The following is a 23,759-nucleotide window of genomic DNA, read 5'->3' on the forward strand; positions in this document are numbered from 1 at the left end:
CCTGAAGGGTTCCACATTCCAGTGGCTGTGGCTGCCCCTTCCCAGTCCGCCCCCTCCCCAATCGCTCCTGCGTCTTCTCGCGAGATAAACCATTGGAATTCCACTCACTCTCACAACGACACACACACGAAGGCAGTTGGCTACTGGGATTCTCCTTTGAAGTTTATTTTTCTTTTATTGCTTATTGCTATTTACATTTTTCGTGGCTGTTGTTGTTGCTCTTGGATTTGTGTTTTTCTTTTTTATTTATTTGAGATAGGGGCCGTAGATGTAACTGTAACTGTGTGCGAGTTTTTTCTGCTTTTTATTTTTTAATTTTGAGCCGATCTCTCTCTTTCGCTCACATTCCAATCTCAAATCTCAGATACAACACTATACAGATACAGATACTCTCTTCTGGCTCTCTCGTATCGCGCTCTCGCTCTCTCTCGCTCACTTAAACCGAAGCCACCGTGGTCAAACGAGACCTTTCCCTGCTCAGTTTTAGAAAATGCAGATATCCATTATATGCTTACCAACTTTTTTTATTTGTTTCTGCTAAGAGTAAGAAATATAGCAGGTATCTTGTTAACTAAACAAATTAAACTTTGTAATTATAGCATTTTTTTATTCACGATAAAAAGTACTAAAATAATTGTTATTTAAAAAAAAAAGAAGGAAAAGGGTCTCCTACCCATTAAAAAGAGGATCTTAAGATACTATATATCAACTTATTTCAACAACAACCTTCCGAAATGCCGCTCTGCTTGTGACCACAACAGTTGGTGGTTTTCCCCACCGTGCAATCTGCGCTCAAAAAATCTATTTAAGCAACCTCGCTCGCTCAGTCTCTCGATCTTCCAGCAGGGGATTGTTGCGTCCGTGTCTTTCGCAGTGCGGTGTTCGGTGCTTGGCTCGCAGTGACAAAATCAGTAGGGGAATATCACTGAACGCCAACGGTAACCGAGTGGATCGCCGGGCTAGGAAAGCATGTGGTTTCCACTAGGAAATTTGAATACGGCTTACTAAAATTCACTCGAAACTTTCGGAAAAGTTGATCTGCAGATTTCAATTGCACACAACACACGCACACACACCAGCTCGCCCAGATACGGATGCACACACACAGATAGATACACAGAGACAGTGGCTTAAAAGTGAAGTTCGGTTTTCACTGAAATAAAAAACAGCGCGTTTCGTTTTCGCACTCGCTTAAATTACAGAAGTGATTTTTGTGTCGGTGTTGGTGCAACTAGTGCTGTTTCGGGAACGCGCCTTAAAACCACGAAAATAACTCCGACTAGCAGTGAAAAAGCTGAAATCAACTCAAAAAAGCAACTCCAAAAAGTTGGTGCTGGTCAAAAAATCCAGCTACAACAACAACTGGCCACTGGAAACTACAACTACAACTACACCACAGAAAATAAAGCAGGCAGCAAAAACAAAAACAACAACCCAGCAAACGGCATTCTTTCGCGCAACAACAACGACTCCAAAGAGAGAGAGAGAGCAGGCGCAAACACAGATACTCGCCTTGCACTGGTGTTGGTGAATTTTGATTAAAGTGTGTGCTCTCCCTCTCCCACACTCGGCCCGCGTTGCCGCCCCTGCCCCTCCCCGCCCCCTGACCAGCGACGCTGGAATGCGGCCCGTTCGCTGTTGACTGCGCAGTCGCAGCGCGCGTCGTGGAAGAGGTCAGAAAATAACAACAACGAAACGAAAATTTTACTGTTAGGCATTTGTCGATAGCCGAATCGATAGATCTGTTCAAAGTGCACGGAGAGTGAGATTCAAAGCCCCAAACTACAAGTTGAAAACTCAGTTATTGTGGATTACGCGAATCAGATACAACAGCAGCAACGATGCCGACCACTGCAGCGGCTTAAGGTGAGGAGGGGATGGACACATGCAGATACAGAGTATTATAACCCTTACGGGGCCCATTTCCCCGGAATTTTAATGACTCCCCGAAAACGGCAAACAAAACAAATGCCAGCGAATTTCTTATCTGTCAACCATAAAATCGCCAACGTCCAACGATTGTTTAACTTTTCGTTGTTGTCGCCAGCTTTTTACGTTTTTTCTTTGCGCCCGCTCAAGAGTCGAAATCCAGCAAATTGTGCAATTAACCCATTTTGCCCCACGGAATATCAAATGTCAGGCAAATTTGACACTCTGCTGGGGTGTATTGCAGTGGGGAAGCTGGTTGGGTTATCGCGAGGATAAAGACTTTTAAAATGTATCTTTGTGTATACTTTGATTGATATGTGTAGATGTATGGGTCTAAGATACTCGTATTCACAATACTTGATGTTATTTTTGGCACTTAAAATGCAGTCCTAATCCTCGAATGGGCTGGATCAATTGGTTCTAGTGGGTTAAGATCCGCGAATAGCCGGGCAGTGCCTAAAGTGTTGTCTGAAACGATCGACAGCGGAGCAATTAAGTGGAAATTGAAGCCCCCGTTGGGGATGGGGAGCCGTTGTTTGTCCCGGGTTTGGGATTTCAATCGGCCATCGGGATCCAGGGGACAATTGCTGAAATCAGAGCCCGCCGGCCATCAGACATCTCGAATGTGAATCAGCTGCGAAAGATAAACAAACGGCTGGAAACACACGCTTTGGGTATCAGGCGAGGAGCTTTAAGCGGTTAAACCCTAAACGCTAATCGTTAAACGATTTTGCCAACAGGCAATTATACATATGGGTAACAGTATCTGCGCACAGGCGTATCTGTATCTCGCCCCGAACACATGTACTCCCCGTTTGGAAGTTGTAGGCTTGTGGTTTTTCGATTGAGCACTGACATCTACATCTCCATCGCATCTCCACATCCACATCCACTCGCACTTGACCTCAGGCAACGGGCTTTTGCATTGAAACTGACAACGGCAACAGCAATGATAATAAATACTTAAAATAATAATTTCGTAAACCCAAATTCCTGCACGCAGCCAATATGCGTGTGTACCTAAAGAGCCACAAGTGCGGTTGTTGTTCCGAACAATTCAAGCAATTAAAATGTACAACAAATTAAACAAATTTTGAATGACAATCGCAGTCGAGGCTGACACAGAGATATGGATATAGATATAGCGTGGCGTCGCCGGTTCATTCAGCTGGGGATATACTAATGAATGACCTTTAAGGGGGCACTCAAGTTCGGGGAATTATAGCCACGAATTCTACGCTGTCTTGAACACACAGTCTACTTGTCTTTGCGCTCGTCTAAAAAGTGTAGTTTCAACAACATGATATTTTTAATGACGCAAAAATTCGAAAGCCCGGTTATTGATCGAAAGAAATATGGCGCTATAAACTTTAAAGAACTATTAAATAAATCAAAGCTGATCTTTTACGCGATCTGGGCTTCTGATACGGCTGAGTTTGAAATTCAACTGGTTTCGATGGACTCTACAGAAATATAATATTTGAAGTATGCAGATTAGGTGGTTCCTGTTAAATATTGACGGAACAATTTGCAATACGCATTTCTTTAGTTAAAATTGGATTAGTGAATTTGGTACTAATATCAGGATAGAAAGAATAGATATTTTGGTAATAATTGAAGTAGTTTCTTTTAGCCTTTTATTTATATTACTCAAAAATCGTTCATCTGTGGAATTTCTGTACCTAAAAGTCTGTTTTTATAGAAGAACTCGTGTATCTTTTACTTAACCGAAACTCCCTGAAGGCACTGCTGATTTTCTAGGGTATACGGCAGGCATAGTTTCGCACGCCTTCGACTTGGCATGCGGCACACGTTGCGGCTGCTTTTTGTGTCTTGCTGTCTGCTGCTCTCATTGCGGAGGCCATCGCCTCCTCCACCGTTGCCACCTCCGCCCAGTTGGGCATTTCGCCCGAGCGGGGTGTGGTGCACAGTGGTGCGGTGTGGTGCCAGGCCAACTGAAGCCAAGCGGCGACGTGTGCGCTGGTTTCTTTTGGCCCACTCCGCCCTGTTGGTTGCTCATCACAACTAACCATCCATCCATCCAACCAACCAGCCAGCCAGCCAACCAACCATCCATCCAACCATTTTCATTATTATCATCGGCGGGGACATTTCACGCATTTCAAAGACACCAAATTGTTTGGCCATAACTGGCACAGCAAGTGGGATTCCGCGGCTCGGAATTCGGCATTTGCCGCTGTTTGGTTTTGTGTCTCCGCCGCTTCTGCCTCTCGCCTCTGATTTCTGTTTTCTCCTATTCGAAACTCGTGGTTTGGCAAAAAGACGCCGAGCTATTCGCCGATTTGATGGCCCACTAAACCCCGCACACAGCGAAAACATCATAATAATATTAGTTCCACATTGCTTTCATAATTGCTTGTGTGGATGCAAAAAGAAACCACATTTACAAAATGTTTTAGAGTTGATGCGGAGCGTATCATTAGGCAAGTTCCGACAGTCGACAATCGTTCCCAAATGGGGCTGTTTCGGGGACTTTGTCCCCCTTCAGTCAGAGATCTGAGGCTGAGGCTAAGCCCACTTGCGTGACGACACCCGGCTGCCACACCCCTTTTGCAATGACACTTGTGGGCCCCGTTCCCAATGACGCGCATCCGCCGCGTTGGCCAGCGTGTGAAAATGCCACCAAACCGACTCGGAGCGAACTATTTCTGGCCGCCCCATTGACGCCAGTTCGCCGTTCTATCGGTAATTAAAAGGCCCAGACTCACGTAGAACCCGCTCCGGTTTTCAGTCGAGTCCATTCCGGTCTCGGTCTCGCCAGGGGCCAGCTCATGAGCAAAGTATTCCACGTCAAAGTTACCGCTCGCCGATCCGATCCGATCCGATCCGATCCGATCGTCATTCATTAGTTGGCGAGCTGAGAGCGCTCGAAACACTTTCAATAAAATGCGAATCCAGTTTGAGAGCCACTCGGTGCTCGAGCACTTAGCGCGGGCTCAGAAGACCGCCACTCCGTCTTCCCGCAGAAGGGAGGTGAAGAACGCGAGGCACTGCTCGGTGGAGTGGAGCGCGTGGGTTGAAAGGGACTTCGCCTTTTTCAGCGAGAGATATTTGCATCTGCTTATAAGATCAGGTATCCTAACTTGGCTATTTCCTATAAATATCCTATTTTATTTCTCGTCTAAGGTTTGACCACCACTTCGGTATTCTATTCCATAGCATTACCCCAATAAAGATCAGGCATTGATAAAGCAACACGCATAATCCGAGAAATTCCATCAAGATTGGAGTATATTCAACACATTTATGGGCATTTAACGATTATTTAATTTGCCTTGTTTATCGATCTAACAGACTGCAGAATAGTCAGCCGCTAACCCCTGAGATCTCTGTAGACCCAGAAGAATGCTTCGTATTCCCCACTGCTCGGCTTTACGACCGCTTGCGCTGCCATGTTTATTGATCTGCTCCATGCGCACTCGCATTCCGCGCTGAAATCCACATGGATATTCCAATTTCTGATTCCGATTCTGATTCGTTCAGCATTTCAATGGGCCTGCGCATGCGGCTGGGCGTTTGTCGTAGCCCGGCTCTACGGGTCGCGGTTCCGGCACCCCAGCGGTTCTTCGGCCCCTTGGTCTTGGTGCTGGGGCTGATCGATCGATCGTTCGACTGGGCGGTTGTTGGAACTCGGTTGACAAACACACGCCCCGAATGAGCTCAGTGCAATGGCATGTGCAGTTGACATAGCAGTCGCCTTATGCACAGGGAGAAAAGGGGTTGCAGTGTGCATGGGTGCTGTTCCATGAATTCTCTTGCGCAGCAGGTAAATAAATAATGTGGCAAATAGTACTGTTGACTATTCTTCAGACTTTGCCAACTCCTTGCCAACTTTTCACAGTGCTTGCCGCCTCTAGCTGCTGTCGCAGCACAACGTGGCGTATGCGGAACGTCTCCGCTTCTCCGCCGACTGTATTCTCTGGCTTTTTGCTCTCTTTGCCCCTTTGGCATTCGCTTAGCCAGCAGAAAAGCTGGAAAGCATTCACTGCTGGCGCTTGCGCCAGTTAATTGACTTGGATCGCGGCGGAGCCCGTGAGATTTTAGTGCCGAGCCGCATACCTCTTTCTCCCACTCTTTCTCCCACTCTTTCTCTTTCTCCACCCAACCAGCTCCCCAGTTCTCCGCCAGAGTCTGCATTCCAAGCTCTCTGGAAAGGCGAGCCACTCGCGAGCGACTAAACCACCCCGCCACTCGCTTAATCATAAACAAAATATTTATTGCCATTTGCTAATTGCTGATTAGCGTGTCTCTTGCGCCCGCTCAGCCCCACTTGGCTCGCTTCTTTGCCGCGTTTTTAATTGCCAGCGCCAGTGCACTGGGAGAAAATAATCGATGTATGTATGGGAAAATCACCTGATAAAAAACCTACATCTTTTTAATATGAAATTAATCTGCGTTTGTTAAAGTATAAACTACGAGTCATTGAAAAGCTATCTCAGTCCGAATGGAAAGTGGAATCATTAGGGTCTTCTCCCAGTGTATACCCCCTCCTCGATTACTAACGTCGCCACGGCTTTCTTTGCTTCCCGCTCTCATTAGCCAGCGGAATGCGGATAATTTGCTATGATTGAAATTGCTAAACGCTTTTAATTGTTTGCATTTCAACTTAAAAGCGCTCTGTTCGCGCTCGCCCCCTTCCGTTGACTCATCCCCGAGGAAGTCGTGATGAGACAAATTTTTCGGCCGGGTTTTTGGCATTGGCGATTGCATAATGACCGGCGTTGTGGGGGCCCTGGAATTCGGCAGAAACATTTGCGAGCGGGCCTTCTGCGAAGTTATCGCCTCACTAACATCGTGCACCCATTGATCAAGTCGTCCGATCCATCTTTGCCACCCCAGGCCATTACTTCCGGAGAAATCGCGCCTACCAAACAGCGATCTGCTTGCTGCGCATGGAAGACCGCTTCGCTTAATCGTTCTTTCCACCAAGGCCGCGTTCGCTTCCTTCGGAATTCCCATCGGCTGATTAGCTTCCTCTTATTGCTATCGCAATTGATAGGATGCCTTCGTTAAAGACAATTTATTGTTTCCTTTTATTGCCGGGCTGAACGACATGTTACCGCGTTTAAATGGCAGCGAGCACTTCCTCGGAACTCCTGGAGAACGCCTGCATTTGATGGTAAAGCGCTTAGTAACACTAAATAGTTAATAAATATAACACTTAGTGAAGGAGAGACTAAAACGCTGGCAGCTTGAAATTTCGAAACCCTACTCCATCACTCACTCAGCTCCCCAGACTCGAGTGATCGCTTAATCCAGTTCCTCTTGAGAGCTCGACAATGTATTTTTTATGCTTATCCGATAAATTCCTCGGTAATAAGTCAATCGCAGCACATTAGAGGCCTGGAATTTCAGTTCTCGTTCCGTAATCACCGGTGATCTGGCATAAAGTGTGTGTCTGAGCCTGTTCTCCAGGGCAACTTAGCCGGGTCCAAGGTGCGCATGGAAATCGGCTTAAATATAATTGCTTTTCAAAAGCTTTTTTGGAGGGCCTTTGGGAGGGGGTCGTTGGTTGTTGTGTTCCCAGATATTCTTTGGTTTCTAATTTATGTCAAATGTGCGCTTTGATTGATGATCGCTTTTCGGCGGCGGCGATGGCGATGGCGGTGGCGGAGGGGGAGGCATTCCTTCGATAGGACCGCGCGGATCATATGCTTATAAGCCGGGGCGGTTCTGCCAGCCTCTGCCGCTCTTTCGACTCTTTGGGCTCTCGACTTGACTCCGAATAAATTTATTGGACGTTGAAATTTATTAGACACAGCAATGCGCCAATATTGAAATTTATGCGTCCCCGCCGGGTTGGTAGAAACCGTAGTCGCCGCTGCTGCCGGCGCTCCACACAAAAAGTTGATTTGATTCGATTTGATTTTAATTTATGCATAAAATGCTTTTCTTTCATCACGAGGCCAGTTTCGGGCTCTCCACCTCGCCTCCCTCTCTTCGCTCGGGCTTCGGAACTTTCTTTAACTGAATTTTAATAATTTTATGCGCAACGCATCGAGAGGGGGAGGGAGTTCGGCTTAGGAGCCACGCACGCACCGCCTGGAGGCTAGTGAGTCCCCAAGTATTCACTGTTCGCTATTCACTATTCAGTTTTCTGTCCAAGTCCGAGTCCGAGTCCGAGTCCGAGTCCGAGTCCCCTGCCCGCTAATCAAGTTTGTCGCCTAAGTCTTTCGTTATTGATTGGTGAAATTGTTCGGCAGTCGGTGAGCCCAAAAGAGGCGGGCGCCATTGCCATCGCCATCGACATCGCCATCTTCCGCCTTTCGTCTCCAATTCCGTCTGGGGCGGCTCCAGCGGCATCAATTTGCCTGAAAGAATGGTGCCTAACCGCGCCGATCGAGCGGCAGCTTTATCGGCATTTGATGAGCCAGAAATGCGGTTAGAAATGACGCTTCAGATGCGGCAATTTCTCCCCGGAATGCGATGAAATTTCATCTTGGAATGGTTTATCTTGAACAAATGTATCAGGAAAATGTTGGTCCCATAGAAATATTATCACAAGATGCTAGACGTGTCCTAAAGATCTTAAATATACCAAGGAATCTTTGGTAACGAACTTAAATTAGATGTACCCATCAGTAGAAGAACCATACCAATTTTCATGTTATTACCACACAAGATCTTGTTTTAAGTAAGGTTAATTTTAAGTAACATCAATAGGGAGTCCTTTCGCGTAGGTATAGTATATATAAGGACTCAGTTCCCAAGACACTCACCAATATTTGCCTCTTTCATCCTTACAGCAACGTATTTCGAACGCGCGCGCTGTATACGGAAAATGATGCAGCATGCGAGCATTTTGCACCGTCAGCGCGCCTTTGGAAGTATGCGCGTCCTCAGCCGAGCAACTATCACCAGGCTCGCGATTCCTGGCCCTGAGGTGAGTTCGTGGGGTGCTCCATATGCGAAGTTCGGTTGCCTAATCTCTGTGGAATTTGCAGACTTCTGGGGCAGCAGCAGCCGAAAACCTTGTACTTCCTAGTCGATGCCAAGAGTCGAGTTCGCGAGGTCTACACGCAGACATGTCTGCACTTCGCCACGCAAGGGATGCTGGACACCGAACTCTTCGGTCTGGCTGTGCTCATAGGTGAGTCTCTCCGGGATTCGGGGTTCCAGGTTGTGTCCAGCTCGGACCCAGAGTTGCGGAGTAGCCGAATGCCAGCGATAAGGCATGAAAAGTACAACTAATAAACATAAACCAGTCCGCTCTAAAAGCTGCTCATCATCATCAGCGACGGCGGCAGCAGCAGCAGAGGATTCAGCCTCCATCCTCCATTCTGGCCAAAGCGATCTGCCAAAACACATAAAAATACCAACACAGCGGAGCAACACAAAAAATGGCACATAAAACGAACAAAAAGGCAGGGAACGCGTCGCCTCCATGGCGAACAAACAATTTCAGGAACACAGAAGAGGGGCTTAGGAGCAGGAGGCTCGGCCAGGGGCGGATGGGGAGCAGGGGAACAGACACAAGACGCGTGTTCAGTAATTCAGGTAGCCGTCGCGCGTTGCATTAACACAAACGAATCGAACGACAGCCAAGGAGGATGGAGTTCCGAGGATGGAGGACAGGAGGATGGGAGGATGGAGGCCGGAGGAGCCCAGAGCTCCAAAGCTCCGGAGCTCGAACTGAAACTTGGAAAACGAGCAGACAACGTCTTTGGCATTGGCCACAGATATATGCGTTCTCCAAAGGCCCACAAGCACACACAAAACGGGGAACAGGAGGGTCCAGGGAAGAGCAAACGAGAAAGGAGCGAGGAATACGAGTTTCTGCAAGACGAAGCGTAGTTACCCTAAAAAGAACCTCCAAAAGGGAGGTACAAAGAACATTACTAAATATCCTGCTCGAAGGACCAATGGAGTTGCTTTTTGAGAGCCCAGTTTACAAGCTTCCCACTCTGTAGTGAACCTAGTAACCAATTTGGGTGGCCAAACGCTTTTACTATTCCCATATACCCTTCATTTGCTGATGCCACGTTAGAGCAAGAGCCCAGAACACAACACGTAAATTTTCGAATCTGGTTGGCATCAATTTCGTGGCAAGAGGCAGGGGAGCGCTGAAGTTGCCACAACATCTTCAGCAAAGAATTTGGTATGCAGTTTGAGGCCGGAGTCTCGCTGCTGGAGCAGTGGATGCAGCTTTAACTGAATCTGGAGATCGGCTGGGCATGCCAACGTCCTCGCCTCGCAGAGGATTCCTCGGGCTCAACTATGAAATTGGCAGTTTGCATTCTGCTCTCGTGTGTGTGTTTGAGTTTGGCTTTGGGTTTGGGTTTGTGGCCAAGGATTCCAGCCAATGTTAGTTGACAGTGTGTGTTTGCGAGTGGTATGCGGTTATTTTGGGTCCGCTCTGTTTCGCCGCATCCAACAGATACATTTTATATAGGATTGCTTAGAATTTACAGCAATATACAGTTAAAGTCGTTGAATCAGGGGAAGTAGAGGGTTCCCCTGCATCTTAGCCTCTTGGATAGCTAGTCTGGAATGCGCCCTTTCGAGTTCGTTGCCTGAGTCTTTCGTTTTCGGCAGGGCCCTAACAAAATAAAGAGCTGAAAGAGGCCAAAATGATGTCCCGTCTGCGTCCGCTGACGGGGATGGAAATGAATTTAAATTTTATGGCCGGCCAGCGTCAATAAATTTCATCTTTATGCAAATTAGCGCTGCTCCTTCGGACTCGCGGCCAAGATGCACTTTAAGTGGCACTCGGCCGACCGCAATTTGGCAACATTGTCATCCCAGTGGTCAGCTACTCATCCCGCCTGCCCCTCTTTCGGTGTTATTTTTAGGCTGTCGCATTGCTTGGATTCCTCGGCCGCATTCCGGGGCAGGATGGACCAGGAACCATCATTTCCCCCGCCCTTCTGCCAGAGCCGGGCCCCGCCCCTTTGTAGCTGAATCTGTAGACCAGCATTTTCTTTTCCATTTAATGTTAATGGCTCATAATCATTATTATACGGCGTTGGCTGTTTCGTCTTCGTCTTCAATCTTTGGACTGGGACACTCGGCCTTGCAGCGGCTGGCCATCCTCCACCTCCTCCTTTTCCTCCGCCCTCGTCCCCTGATCCCCTACAGCTGCCGCCTCTCCTCTTCGGGCTGCGTGCATCTGATAACATCGGAAATTAAAATTCTTTTGGTTTTATGTTTTTTTCGTCTTTCGTTCTCCTTTTTCCCCAGCCAGTTTCGAAGCACAGACACACACATTTATCTCTGTTGCTGTCCATTCTTGGGATACCCTTTAAAACATACCTGTGCTGAACTTGAAGATTATAAACATCATTTCCAGTGCAATTTGCAAAGATACTTTATTAAATTTTAGGCATTAAAAACACATATTTGAGTACCAAAGGTTACTTACTTAAAACGTTTTTATAATAGAATATTATTTGATGCAAATTATATTGTCATGTTCCTAAAGTATGCACCAGGGTATTCTTTTGTCTAATTTCACCTGTGGGCTTCTCCATTCTTTTTTCTTTTTCGGTTATTATGGCCACTCAAACTCGGACTGCAACCTTTTGAAAATAAATCTGAATCTGAAGAATGCCAGGCCATGGCATTGGGCGCAGCTGTCTCCGACTCCGTCTCAGTCTCTTTCTCCATCTCCAACTGGAGACCCCGTCTCCAGACCCTCCTCCTCCTCCTGCCATTACCTCTGGAATTCCTCTGCTTGATGAGCCTTTGCCTTTGCCTTGCCAGCTGCCTGTGCCAGTGCCTCTGCTTTTGAGGCTGTAATTTGTGTTGCATGTGTTTCAAATTGAAGATTTATTTCGCTGCCCCTCGGAGCCCTCCTCCGTAAAGCCGTGTGCGTGCGTGTTAATTGTGAGCGTTGAGGAATGCGATGGAAAATATGTTAATTATTAGGTTTTTGCCGCTGGGAGCAGGGGAAGGTAGAATGGAACGCTGCGATTGCGTGAGGATCCATCAGGCTACCGCAGATCGGCTCGATCCTCTGGCCTTCACACCTGCTCGCAGCTTGGCTCGTAGACCAGGAGGATTCTTGCAGAGGCAAGAACGGATTCCATCGCAGGGCCATTGGCCAAACTGCTCGAGTGGAGTGAAATTTGAATGCGAAAAGAAATCGCTGGAGTTTCGAGGTTCGAGTCTAAAAACTGCGGCTAAAAACCAAACGACTTGGGTTTCAGCTGCCTCTTTTTCCAGCGCTGCTTACCTGTCTTTCTACCTGTTTTTTCCTCTTTCTCTTCGGCTTTTTTCGTTGCTGCGTTTTGGGCTTGGTATGCAACACTCGCTCTCCGTTTCTACACTCTTCAAAAACAGATGGCAGTCGTGATGAGTTTAGATGAATACTTTAAGAATATAAAAAGGACTTCACACATTTTTGATCGGTTTGTAGCGTTTTACCAGAAATGGTTTCGAACTACCCATTACATGGGAATATCTTCCTGCGAAACGACCAATTGTTTTCTTTGAGTGGTCCAAACTCGAACCGCTGCTCTCCCCGGACCATCCACTTGTTGCCACTTCCATTCCAGCTCCGCGTCCACGACGTCGTCATTGATAGGCACTTATTCGGCCGCTGATGATTATTATGATATTGTGCTACCTCCATTCCACGGCCCCCTTCAACCTGCCTGCCTGCCTGCTTTTTCCATAATTATTATTTTCCATCTTGCTGCTCTGCTCTTCATTTCGTATGCAGGAATTCCAATTTTTCGTTCGATGAAGTGTGTGTTGATTTCGATGTTGTTTTTTCCCTGCCTTCTCGAGCACCACCGACATGCCCTTGGGCCCTTCTGCTGGGATCGGGTTGGATCGGCCATAGCCGCATAGCCCGCTCCGGTACCGGTCTCCTCGTCGAGCAACGGGCCTCTGACAGCCTGACGTGTCGTCATCATCATCGTCTCCATCTCCATCTTCTGGAGCCTCTGACTCTTGTTGATGTCAATGGGCTGCTTGTTTATTGCCTGACAAACTGACAGAAGTCTGGTCGGGGTCTCGATCCGATTTGAGCCCGATTCGGTTCGGGGAAGAAAAGGAGGTCTCGCTCCTCTCGCATAGCCGAAAGTTCATTTACAATTTTGATTAGCGACCTTGGCGGCTGCGCGCCAAAAATGTTCCTTAGCCCAACCGGAAATTCAGCCGAAAAATGGAGCCAGACTTCACAGGCAACTCAATACTAAACTGAAAGAAGGTGCAGCCTCCTGTTATGAATGAACAGGTTTTTTTACTTGTCCTGGTAAAAATATTGATATAATAATAAAATATGCACAGCTTTTGGTCCCACAAGCCGGCTTCATTATATCCTAAAGTCATGTACCCCTATAGCTCTTTTTACAATCAAATCTAATAATTCCTTTCCTTTCTGTTCCAGATGGCGAGTACATGTTCGCAGATCCCGAGAGCAAGCTCTCCAAATACGGCCCGAAGAGCTGGCGATCCTCGCACACCCACGTAAGATACATAGGAACTAGTCAAGAGAACCAACGTAATGTAATATCAACTTACTTCAGGGGCTGGATGCCAATGGACGACCGCTCCTGGAGCTACACTTCCGAGTGCAGTTCTACATCGAGAGTCCGTTCATGCTGAAAGATGAGACGTCCCGCCACAACTACTACCTGCAGCTGCGCCACAACATCCTGCAGCGCGATCTGCCCCGAGAGCAGGCGGAGCAGGCCCTGGTCTTCCTGGCTGGACTTGCTCTTCAGGCGGATCTGGGCGATGCTCCGCCGGGCTCGGGACCGGGTAATTCCAAGGATGATTCGGGCGAGGAGACGTCGGCCGCTCCTCTGGGCGGAGGCAGAGGACAGAGTGCCACCACAACGTTGCCGAAGATCAGCAAGCGTGCCAATGAGAGGATGTTGAGGCTCTCGACTTATGTGGCCTCCACCTCGAAGAGGGAGCCGATACCGTTGCCACCGACCCTGCCGCCGAACGGAGCGGATTACTACCGGATAGAGGACTACCTGCCCAGTGGACTGCACACTCCGTGGGCGAGAAGTGCAATGAGAGCCTGTCACCGGGAGCACCTGGGAATGGCCACGGCCGAGGCGGAGCTGTTGTACATCCAGCAGGCCTGCAGTCTCCATGAGACCATCAACGCCCACACCTACAGGATGCGGCTGGCCAAGAGCGAGCAGGGTGTGGGAAGTGCCTGGTTTGTGGTCTACGCCAAAGGCATCAAGATCCTGGCAGGAGAGTGCACCAGCAGCTCATCCACGCCACCGACCGAGGCCACCACCTTTCTGTGGCCCAATATCACTAAGCTCTCCTTCGAGCGCAAGAAGTTTGAGATCAGGTCGGGGGAGAGCAGGATCACCCTGTACGCCGCGTCCGATGAGAAGAACAAACTCCTTCTGACCCTCTGCAAGGACACCCACCAGTGGAGCATGAAGCTGGCGGCCCGCCTAAAAGAAGTGTCCAAGCGCGAGGAGGAAGAGGCTGCCGAATCCCAGAGGCTCCATGCCAGCTACGCCTGCTCCAGAAGCCTGCTTCTGCCCTACAAGAGCAAGAACGAGCAGCGCATCTCGGTGATCTCGAGCACCAGTTCCAATACCACCTCGGGGATAGTGAGCGATCGAGTGCACTCCGAGGACGAGCTGGAAATCATGATCAATACCCCGCCTGCTCCGTTGGCTGCCCCCTCCACGGAGAGCTTGGCCCTAGCCCATCTCTTGGACCGACCCAGTGTGAGTAGGCAAACTTCGAGCGTGGGTCAGATGTCTCTGAAGGATTTGGAGGAGCAGCTGGCTGCCCTGAGTGTGAGACCACCGGACGCGAACTCCAATGGAGCCACCTCCGTGGCGAACTCCTCTGTTCAGCGAAATTCCATGGGCACAGCAGCCAACGATTCCTCCACGGCCACCGATTCACCCAGTTCCCAGCACAACATTGGCTCCCAGTGCTCCTCCACCTGCAGTACTGTGGTGGTCACCTCGCCGACCGGAGCAGCAACAGGAGGAGCAGCTTCGTCAGGAGCTTCCGTGCCCGTGCACTCTACATCATCCAGTTTGGAGCTGGGCTTTAGTCACACCGCTCAAAACTCCGCCCTGAGCGAAACGAACCCCGAGGACTTCCTGTCCACATCCGCGAGGGAGGAAACGGAGAGTGTATCGGGTGCGTCTGGAGTTTATACCCTGGCCCATGGAGCTCCGCCCACCGAAACTTCGGGAGTCTACACCATGCACAGCAGTGAGTTGACTGGACAATCCTCGGAGATGGCCGAGTCAGAGAAGAGTTCGCACTACGGAATGTTCCAGCCGCAGAAACTGGAGGATGACCACGTGCCACATCCCGATTCGGTGGATGGAAAGAAGCCAGAGGAGTTCCGACTGCGATCGGACTCAAACATCAGTACGTCGAGTTCCTTCAGAGGCGATGGCAGCGATCCCACGGACAATAAACATTCCCTGCTCTCCGCCGAGGAGCTGACCAATCTGATCGTGGGCAGGGGGACCTATCCCACGTGCAAGACGGTGTCCAGCAGCCTACATTCGGACTGCGATTACGTGACCCTGCCAATGGGAAGTCAAGGAGTGGAGGAGGTGGATCAGCCGCCGGCTCCACCGCCACCCTACAGTGCCAGACACGAGAAGACCGGCCTGTGTGGCCCTCCGATTGCCAAACCACCAGTGCCCAAGCCCATAGCTGTGGTGGCTCCCAAGCCGGATACACCACCATGCAGTCCACCAGCGCCTCCGGCTCCACTTCCAGCTCCACCACCACCGGCTCTCCGCCGCCGAGACCCACCGCCATATTCCAGCTCCAACAAGCCCAGACCTACATCCCTGATTTCCGTGAGTTCCTCGGCCAATCCTGCCCCCAGTGCCGCCGGTTCGATGAGTTCCCTAAAGTCCGAGGAGGTCACGGCCAGATTCATCACAACCAGGCCGCAGATTAGTATCCTGAAGGCCCACACCAGCCTGATTCCCGATGGGGCCAAGCCCAGTTATGCAGCACCGCACCACTGCTCATCGGTGGCCTCCTCCAACGGGTCGGTGTGTAGCCACCAGTTGAGTCAGCAGTCGCTGCACAACTCCAACTACGCCGGCGGCTCGCAGGCCTCCCTGCACCACCACCACCTGCCGGCACACCACCGACATTCCGGGTCAGCCGCCATCGGGATACCTATAGTTCCTTACGGTCTTCACAAGAGCACGGCCTCGCTGCATCACCAGCAGTCCTGCGTACTGCTGCCGGTGATCAAGCCGCGCCAGTTCCTGGCCCCACCACCGCCCAGTTTGCCCAGGCAGCCGCCACCACCGCCTCCACCGAATCATCCACATCTGGCGAGTCACCTCTACGGCAGGGAGCTGGCCAGAAAGCAGTTGGAACTGTACCAGCAGCAGCTGTACAGCGATGTGGACTACGTGATTTACCCCATTCAGGACCCAGCGGTTAGCCAGCAGGAGTATCTGGATGCCAAGCAGGGATCCCTGCTGGCGGCCATGGCCCAGGCGGCACCACCACCGCCGCACCACCCATATCTAGCCATGCAAGTGTCGCCGGCGATCTACAGGAGCACTCCCTACCTGCCGCTGGCCCTGTCCACCCACTCCAGATATGCGTCCACCCAAAACCTATCGGACAGCTACGTCCAGCTGCCGGGGCCTGGCTACTCGCCCCTCTATTCCCCCTCAATGGCCAGCCTGTGCTCCTCGTACGAGCCACCACCACCTCCGCCACTTCATCCGGCCGCCCTGGCGGCACACGCCTCCGCGGGTGCCAGCGCCTCCTCAACCATGTTTGCACGATCGCGATCAGACGATAATATTCTGAACTCGCTCGATTCGATGCCCAAGGGGAGGAGGCTGCCGCCGCCTCCCCCTCCACCCTATGTAAACAGGCGGCTGAAGAAACCACCAATGCCGGCGCCCAGTGAAAAGCCACCTCCAAGTGAGTAGTTACATTAGGATCTTAGTTGGATCTATTCCTAACCCTTCTCCTTTTTCAGTACCGTCAAAACCCAGTCCCAGCTTGATGATGAGCCCGATGCCACCGCGGAAACCACCCACTCTCAACCCGCACAATGCCAACTCACCGCTGACGAAGACCTCCAGCGGCGCCCAGTGGGCAGGAGAGCGGCCCAGGCCGGATTTGGGTCTTGGCCTGGGGCTGAACCGGGGAAACAACAGCATTCTGGCCCAGCTGCAGGCCTCCATGGCCGCCGAGTCGCATGCCCAGGCTCAGGCTAAGGCTATGGACATTGCCCTGCTCCGGGAGAAGAGCAAGCATCTGGATCTGCCGCTGATCTCGGCGCTCTGCAACGATCGCTCCTTGCTGAAGCAGACCAAGGTGATGATGAATCCGAAGACGGGCCAGGAGATACCCACCTCCAGTGCGCAGTCTTCGGGAGCCACCACCAACGGGGGTTCCAACTCCTCGGGAGGAGCAGGAGGAACCCTGAGCAAGGTCAGGAAGGGATCCACCGTGAGCCACCGTCATCCGCAGGACAAGCTGCCACCCCTGCCGGTCCAGCAACTGGCGGAGGCCAACAACTACGTGATCGATCCGGCCGTGATGATGAAGCAACAGCAACAGCAGCAGCAGCACCACAAGACCAGCTAGACTCGCAAAGCTAAACGGGAACCGGAACCGGAAATGGACAAACGGGTCCAAGACGACACTCTTCTCTCTAGTTCGATTGCTGTTCGAAGTGCTGGCGTATTTGTGTGGCCAGGTGAAGAGCTGATTCTGCGTTCGGAAATTTGCATAGATCGAGTGGTGTAAAAGAGTTGTCTTCGTTCGATCACAGTGTTTCGGAGGGTAGAGATTCGCTGGGCAGACCAGGAGGGGTAGAAGTGCAGGCCCACCGGGAAGAATCAGATAGCAGAGCAGCAGAAGCAGCAGAAGCAGCAGAAGCAGCAGAAGCAGCAACAGCTTGATAGGAACTAACACGCATTTACAGACATAGCAGAAGCCAGTTTTTAGAAGGACCAAATCAGATGGGTTTCACCTTTGGACCCTGCCACAACCTAACCCTACTGAATTCACGAGAGAAACATAGTACAGAAAACTAGAGTAACAAGAGCCACTGACACAGCCGAAACACAGAGTCAATATTTACACTAACAGAACAGGACGTGAGCAACATAACCTCAAATACGCATTCAAATAATCAGAACCCAGTCTAGTCACTTAAGGGAATTGGTAACGTAGCCACAGCAGAAGCCACAATGACACACCATCGGAGACGGAAATGAAATAGAGAGAGAGTTGAACAAAATGGGAAGCAACAATACTCAAGTATAAAATACGACCACTACCTAATTACGAAACTACATCGTAGATCTTTAGTCTTAGCTGCAAATACCTAGTTAGGCCAGAAATGCGAATACTTAACACTAACTACTTCCGCCCAAACAACTGTGATTGATTTTATTTAAACTTACACTAAATTTACAACTACTTTAGTCAGCAAGAGCCGCGCATAACAACATATAACTATGCAAATTTTTTAGTACGTAGCAATCGCCCCTCACACGAAACTCACACATACTCACAACGAATCGGGCCAGCGAATGTATCGGGTGGGAGCCGTCCGAAGCGGCTGTGAAACGGTTCGGATCGGTTTTGCTCGATGCGGTCGCTGGACGAAAGGAACTAAAGAATTTCAAGAGTGCCTAGCCTTGCCCTCCATTCCCCACCATAGTAGTAAGCGAGAGATGATTATCATTTATTTTTTATCCACTTTGTTTATTATTTTTTGTTCGATTATTAACCCCCCAACTATTTTTGGATGTGTGAGTGTGCGTGCAAAAATGATTTCGAGTTTTTGATGGATGTCACAAATATTTGCGTAGATTTTTCTCGACTAAAAGTCTATGGCTAAATTGAGGAATGTGATCTTTGAGAAAATGTAAAATTTTTGCCATATATCTTACATATACACAAATATATATAAATAAATATATATACGTATACAATTATTTTAATTTATTAATTTACAAAACAACATTCAATTAATGCATTTATAAAGCAAATCGTTGAAGCATCCAACAATCGTATACGATAAGTAAAAAGTCCTTGAGTTGTAAAAATTATCTTTGCAAAATAAAATGAAAATTCAAATGAAAAGCGTAAAAATAAAATGTATCGGTGTTTTAGTTTTGTGTGGTATGTTTTATCAAAAGCAGTAAGTATAATCTCAATCAGAAAGTTTCGGCTTGGAAATGGTTTCAGAATGACATTGTAGAGTAGGGTTTGATTAAGTTAGGAGTAGGGTTTGCTATCACAAAATGCAAGACGAACGTCGATCCGTGTTACTTACATATTACATAACGTATAACTGACAACGAACAACAAGCGATGCGCGACTATCAGAATGAACTAGGAGAGTTAACATGTCCTGGCACTTTGGCTACGCTTAAAGCTAATATGCTCTAGTTGGTCAGCATGTCCTCGTCCTCGGGAGTTCGACGGACCCACTTCTTCATCACCGTCAACGTGATTCCAGTGACGAGGAAGACGCTGCCAAAAGCCACCAGAGAATATCCGAAGATTATTCCGTAGCTGGACAGATTGATGGCCAACTGGAAGGCAGAATTGGGCGTTAGAGTGGATGAGATATCAGACAAGGAGTAGGGCTCACCTTGGCCTTGGACGCCAATTCCGAGGACAGCTCCGCATACTGGTCGAACCAGAACATGGGCATCAGCACCTTTGGCACACCACGATAGATGCTGAAAAGAGATTGTAGTATTATTGATAGACCTACAAAGGCAAAATCGAACTTGATACTCACTCGAAGTCGTCGTCGGGCTCGATCATCATGTTTATCTGGATGCGGCCGTGCACCTGGACGGGCACTCCAGTGACGGGTTCCACAGCGAGGAAGAACTCGTGCTTTTCCTTCTCCGGCTTCATTCCGGTGACAGCGTCGACGTACGACTGATCAGCCAGGTAGAAGTGCGGGAAGGAGGAGTATATGGGCGCCTTATCTCGACAGGCCTTGCACTCCACCACGCCGGTCTTGGGACACTCGTCCCCGAAGCGCTCGGGATCACAGAAGCAGGCCTGTTCCGGGTAGTTCTCCCCGGAATCGAGGGTCTCCTCAGTGCCCACCCATTTGGTCGCGGTCAGGCCGTGGTTCTCGTATGTACCCTGCGGCCGGAGGTTCATGAATCGGCAGGCGTCGGTGGCGAAAATCGTAATCTCATCGTTGACATTCATCTTGGGTGGGAACAAGTCACCAGTGGTTCCATTAACGGTGCCACAAGGACTCTTGTAGAAGCCAGTTTCCGCCTTTCCGTTCCAGTGGGTGAGCCTGCCCAGATTCGATATGTCATCAGTGCCCGTGTGAATGGTGAACAAGCCGTCGTAGGTCAGCGATTCGTTTCGATCTGCCAGCCAGCCGAAGCGCTTGTAGGGAATGTCAATCATTGAGGTGTTGAACAGGTTGAGGAAATCCGTAATGTTATCCTGATATCCATCAAAGATCCACTTGCCCACCGGCTTGGTGACGTACAACTCGCCGCCCTCGTGGTTCAGCATGAAGTTGATGATCTTCTTGACGATCTTGCGCTGGTTTCGCATCTCGTCCGCCACCGTGGCGGTGATGGCATGGGCAGCGGTCACCATGTCGCCCAGGGTGCCATTGGATCTCTCCGGGTCGAAGAACCACGTGCGGCGCTCGTAATATGCCACCGTCGCGTTGTCGTAGAACGTGTAGTTCTCCTTCTTGTGCTTCTCCAAGAAGGTGTACGGACCCATCTCCACGAAGTTGGGCTTTACGTTAGGGTTCCTGATCTCCTCCGGATTCGTCCAGTTGAACATGTAGAAGCTCAGGTAAATCGGGATAGGTGCCTCCAGCCAGCTGTCGTAGGCATCAGTGCCAGGCTTCAGGGTGAGGCCCTGGATAATGAGAAAAAAGTAATTAAGAGTTTATAGTTCCCACAAAAAATCATTATTGTCTTTCGGTAATTAATCGTTTAAAATATTTTGTATCAATTGTTTGTGGAACCTTATCAATAAACTTATCATTTTAAAATCGTTGCAATCAACAGATTAATCAGAGCTCTAACCATAAATCACTGACTGTCCATAATCTTTCAACAACAGAAGAATAGTATTTGCTATAAAACATCTTTTAAACTCCATTTTATATACCCACAACTCAAAGAGCAATTGACAAATTTACTGGCCTGATTAGACATAATAGCTTTATGGCCTTATTTATGGTTCGGCTTTTGCTATAATAACATTGGCTTGATGAAATTGTTTTGAAAGCCTGTTAAGCTCTACATTTTTAGGTGGATACGGCTAGATCTCTACTATTCTGTGATTTTGTAGGTGTTTTAATATATACTCACATCCTCGACGAGGTTATCCGCGATACCCGGCCAGAAGACCACGACGAGTACTCCAAGAACCAGAAAGAGCGACCCCAGGCCAAAGACCCAGACCTTGCGTTGAGTTTCCCCGCAGCACTTGCAGCACATGGTGGGATGATATGTGGAATGCGGAAGATTTTCGGATTAGGAAGCGATTGAGGAGGAGAGGTCCGATCCTAGGCACTGCGCTGCATCTGGAAGAGTGAGGGAGTGTTATTTTCGCTTGCATAATCAGTGTCCATAAACCGTATCGCGGCTAATCTGGGAATTTTTATTCGTTTGTTCCCTGGTACAACCATCCTGACACCCTGCAGAGTCGCTAATATTAATATTAAGCCGACCGGCTTATCGCTGTTTGGTTCCTGCTTAAGTAGTCGATAAGGATCTGCGATTAGTTCGTTTTATTTTTGAATGAGACGAGTACGTCCGCTGCAGAGCCATGACAGCCACTCGTCTAAGAAATCAACCTGAAGTGCAGACATCCGCAGATCTCTCCAGTTGAGGAGCACTTGCCACTGTTTGGGCTGCCTCACTTACTAGTTCCCAAATGAAGGGGATCGAAAATACTCCGGGCTGGCCACTATAGGAACTACCACGACCGCACGCGTCGTCTTCCAGGGCGAAACTGTTTGCTAGCGGGCTTCTTGGGGTCTTTTAATGGAACCACTTGACGTTTGCTACTCGCTTCAGCCACTTATCTATGGATTTCGCTAATCTGGAATGTTTGCCTGATAGAGGGTTCAAAACATATCTAGAGTTCTTAAAATTGCAAATTTGTACAATATATATATATATATTTGTATCACACTTAACAGGGAAATAATGGCGGGGTATTTGATTAAGACTACGCTTATTTTAATAAAACGTCCAAACCGGCTTTTTCACATTGGAAATTATACCAAGTTACGAACATTAAAAGTGGACAATTTTTTGTAAAGCAACCTAATCAGATTAAATTTTAATCATTTAATTAGTGGATTTTCTCAGTTTAAATATTTTAAGCGATTTATGCTTTCTGATTATACTTATTTATATAACATATAATACGGGAATGAATATAATTGCTTAATAATTGGCACAGATCGTCAGCATGAAATGTAAGATAACTACTCCTTATCTGGAAATACAGGCATTTCTTAGCGGCTTCATGGATTTTGTGCTTGGTCAAGATGTTTAGTTCATGCAAACGCTCACAAGGGGTTCCTATTTATATTTATGGCACCGATAAGATAAGCCTATGGGAGATATTGATTAGTCGGCTGACATGTGTTTGATCAGATCTGTTTTACTGAAGTATATAACCCTTGATCCGTAATTGAATGCAAAACTCTTCGAATGTAATAGGAACGGGGCCTTCTTTTATCTGAAGTCTAGTGCATATCGTATTGCCATACGATTCTTCCTCTTTGTTCCCTTTTGTCGACTGAGTCAGTCTTGTTTTTGTCGGATTATTGGGTTCTATAGTATGCATCCGTCTTTGTTCATCGACTGATAAGGGGCAAAAAGGGGTCTGGGAGTACAGTAGAAATTATATAGATGGTACTAGTTCTATGTAAACTTCCTTTAGATAAATATTTTAAACAACAATCCCCTACAACTAAAATTATCTTTGCTAGTTAGCTAAGCGATCATCATATATCACCAAAAAGAGTTGTTGAATTACAGGTTTTGTTAGGGGGTTTTCTATAATTTGAATAAAAAATTTTTTGATTTTCGACTTAGGGAGACTTTGCTGTTTACCAACTCTGATAAAGCACATCCTAACGAGATGTTTGCTTTGCTTTAACCCAAGCTTTGATCTCCGACTATGTATGTGGTGACATCACCAGTTGAGGATTATCTCGACCGCTAATTGTCGGGTATTATTGCACTTGCAATTACCGGCTGCTGAGGCAAAGTGATGAATTACTCACCTTTTTATCTCGCACACAATTGCATTTGCGTGGGTCTCCAGATGTTGTTGTTTTTTCTTGGCCTTGACTTCAGATATTTCGATTTTCGGAATATATTCAGTTTTCTGGGGAAGATTGGATAGTCTAGGTCCCAAAATATCGTGAACACAAGAATACCGTTAGAAAGGATTTTAATTGCAAGGGATTATCGAATTTCAATTAATTTCACCTCGAAAGTCAGGCGTAGGCGTTTCTTTGGTAAATGAACTGAGGACCGGCAGCCAACTGAGTAAAGGCACTTGCGTGTCGGCAGAGCCTCGAAAAGAGAAAGAAAAACCCAAACTTGCAGTTTGCTTGGTTTAATTGGATTAAACTATTTATGTTCTTTATTTATTTTTTAGCCCTGATCGAGGGTTGCCAGGTAAGCTTTGGGGAGCTGTTAAGTCACTGTAGTCGAGCGTTGCCAGAGTTTAGTAGTGGCCGTTAGGCTTCAACAGCTGTTCTGTTAACCCTCGGTTCTATCTATGACGGACGATACACTCGGTATTTTCCGAAGAAAAGGTTTTCTATTTTGAGCTATTTTTAAAGGCGTCTTATTAAACGCTCATAGCAGGGCTCTGCT

At 48.3% G+C, this 23,759-nt stretch overlaps 2 protein-coding genes across 3 annotated transcripts; one reads left to right on the forward strand and one right to left on the reverse strand.

Annotated features, from left to right (window-relative positions):
- Positions 1-849: 849 nt before the first annotated feature.
- Positions 850-19,004, forward strand: LOC108029082 (protein expanded). The gene is made up of 6 exons (XM_017101169.3): positions 850-1,866; positions 8,697-8,833; positions 8,895-9,040; positions 13,286-13,365; positions 13,425-16,809; positions 16,868-19,004. The coding sequence occupies exons 2-6, from the start codon at positions 8,742-8,744 to the stop codon at positions 17,479-17,481; spliced, it is 4,317 nt and encodes a 1,438-aa protein (XP_016956658.1). The 5' UTR covers positions 850-1,866; positions 8,697-8,741; the 3' UTR covers positions 17,482-19,004.
- On the reverse strand, positions 18,583-23,584 carry LOC108029083 (protein croquemort). 2 transcript variants are annotated; one of them, XM_017101170.3, is made up of 6 exons: positions 23,367-23,584; positions 23,159-23,281; positions 21,225-21,439; positions 19,658-20,766; positions 19,505-19,595; positions 18,583-19,445 (listed from the first exon to the last, which is right to left on the reverse strand). In XM_017101170.3, the coding sequence occupies exons 3-6, from the start codon at positions 21,351-21,353 to the stop codon at positions 19,296-19,298; spliced, it is 1,479 nt and encodes a 492-aa protein (XP_016956659.1). In that variant the 5' UTR covers positions 21,354-21,439; positions 23,159-23,281; positions 23,367-23,584; the 3' UTR covers positions 18,583-19,295. The 2 variants fall into 2 exon arrangements, with proteins under 2 accessions (XP_016956659.1, XP_043950472.1); XM_044094537.2 differs by lacking the exons at positions 23,159-23,281; positions 23,367-23,584 and adding an exon at positions 21,783-21,915.
- Between the last annotated feature and the right edge of the window lie 175 nt (positions 23,585-23,759).

Source organism: Drosophila biarmipes, chromosome 2L (assembly GCF_025231255.1).
Source record: "Drosophila biarmipes strain raj3 chromosome 2L, RU_DBia_V1.1, whole genome shotgun sequence".
In the NCBI taxonomy this organism is placed as follows: Eukaryota; Metazoa; Arthropoda; class Insecta; order Diptera; family Drosophilidae; genus Drosophila; species Drosophila biarmipes.

Bases quoted from the DNA above. Each gene is read 5' to 3' on its own strand.
- LOC108029082 (XM_017101169.3), top strand. From the start codon at position 8,742: ATGCGAGCATTTTGCACCGTCAGCGCGCCTTTGGAAGTATGCGCGTCC. The intron at 8,834-8,894 runs GTGAGTTCGTGG...TGGAATTTGCAG, and splicing joins TCGCGATTCCTGGCCCTGAG to ACTTCTGGGGCAGCAGCAGC. The intron at 16,810-16,867 runs GTGAGTAGTTAC...CTCCTTTTTCAG, and splicing joins CAGTGAAAAGCCACCTCCAA to TACCGTCAAAACCCAGTCCC.
- LOC108029083 (XM_017101170.3), bottom strand. From the start codon at position 21,353: ATGTGCTGCAAGTGCTGCGGGGAAACTCAACGCAAGGTCTGGGTCTTT. The intron at 20,767-21,224 runs GTGAGTATATAT...CTCATTATCCAG, and splicing joins CGGATAACCTCGTCGAGGAT to GGCCTCACCCTGAAGCCTGG. The intron at 19,596-19,657 runs GTGAGTATCAAG...ATCTCTTTTCAG, and splicing joins GAGCCCGACGACGACTTCGA to CATCTATCGTGGTGTGCCAA.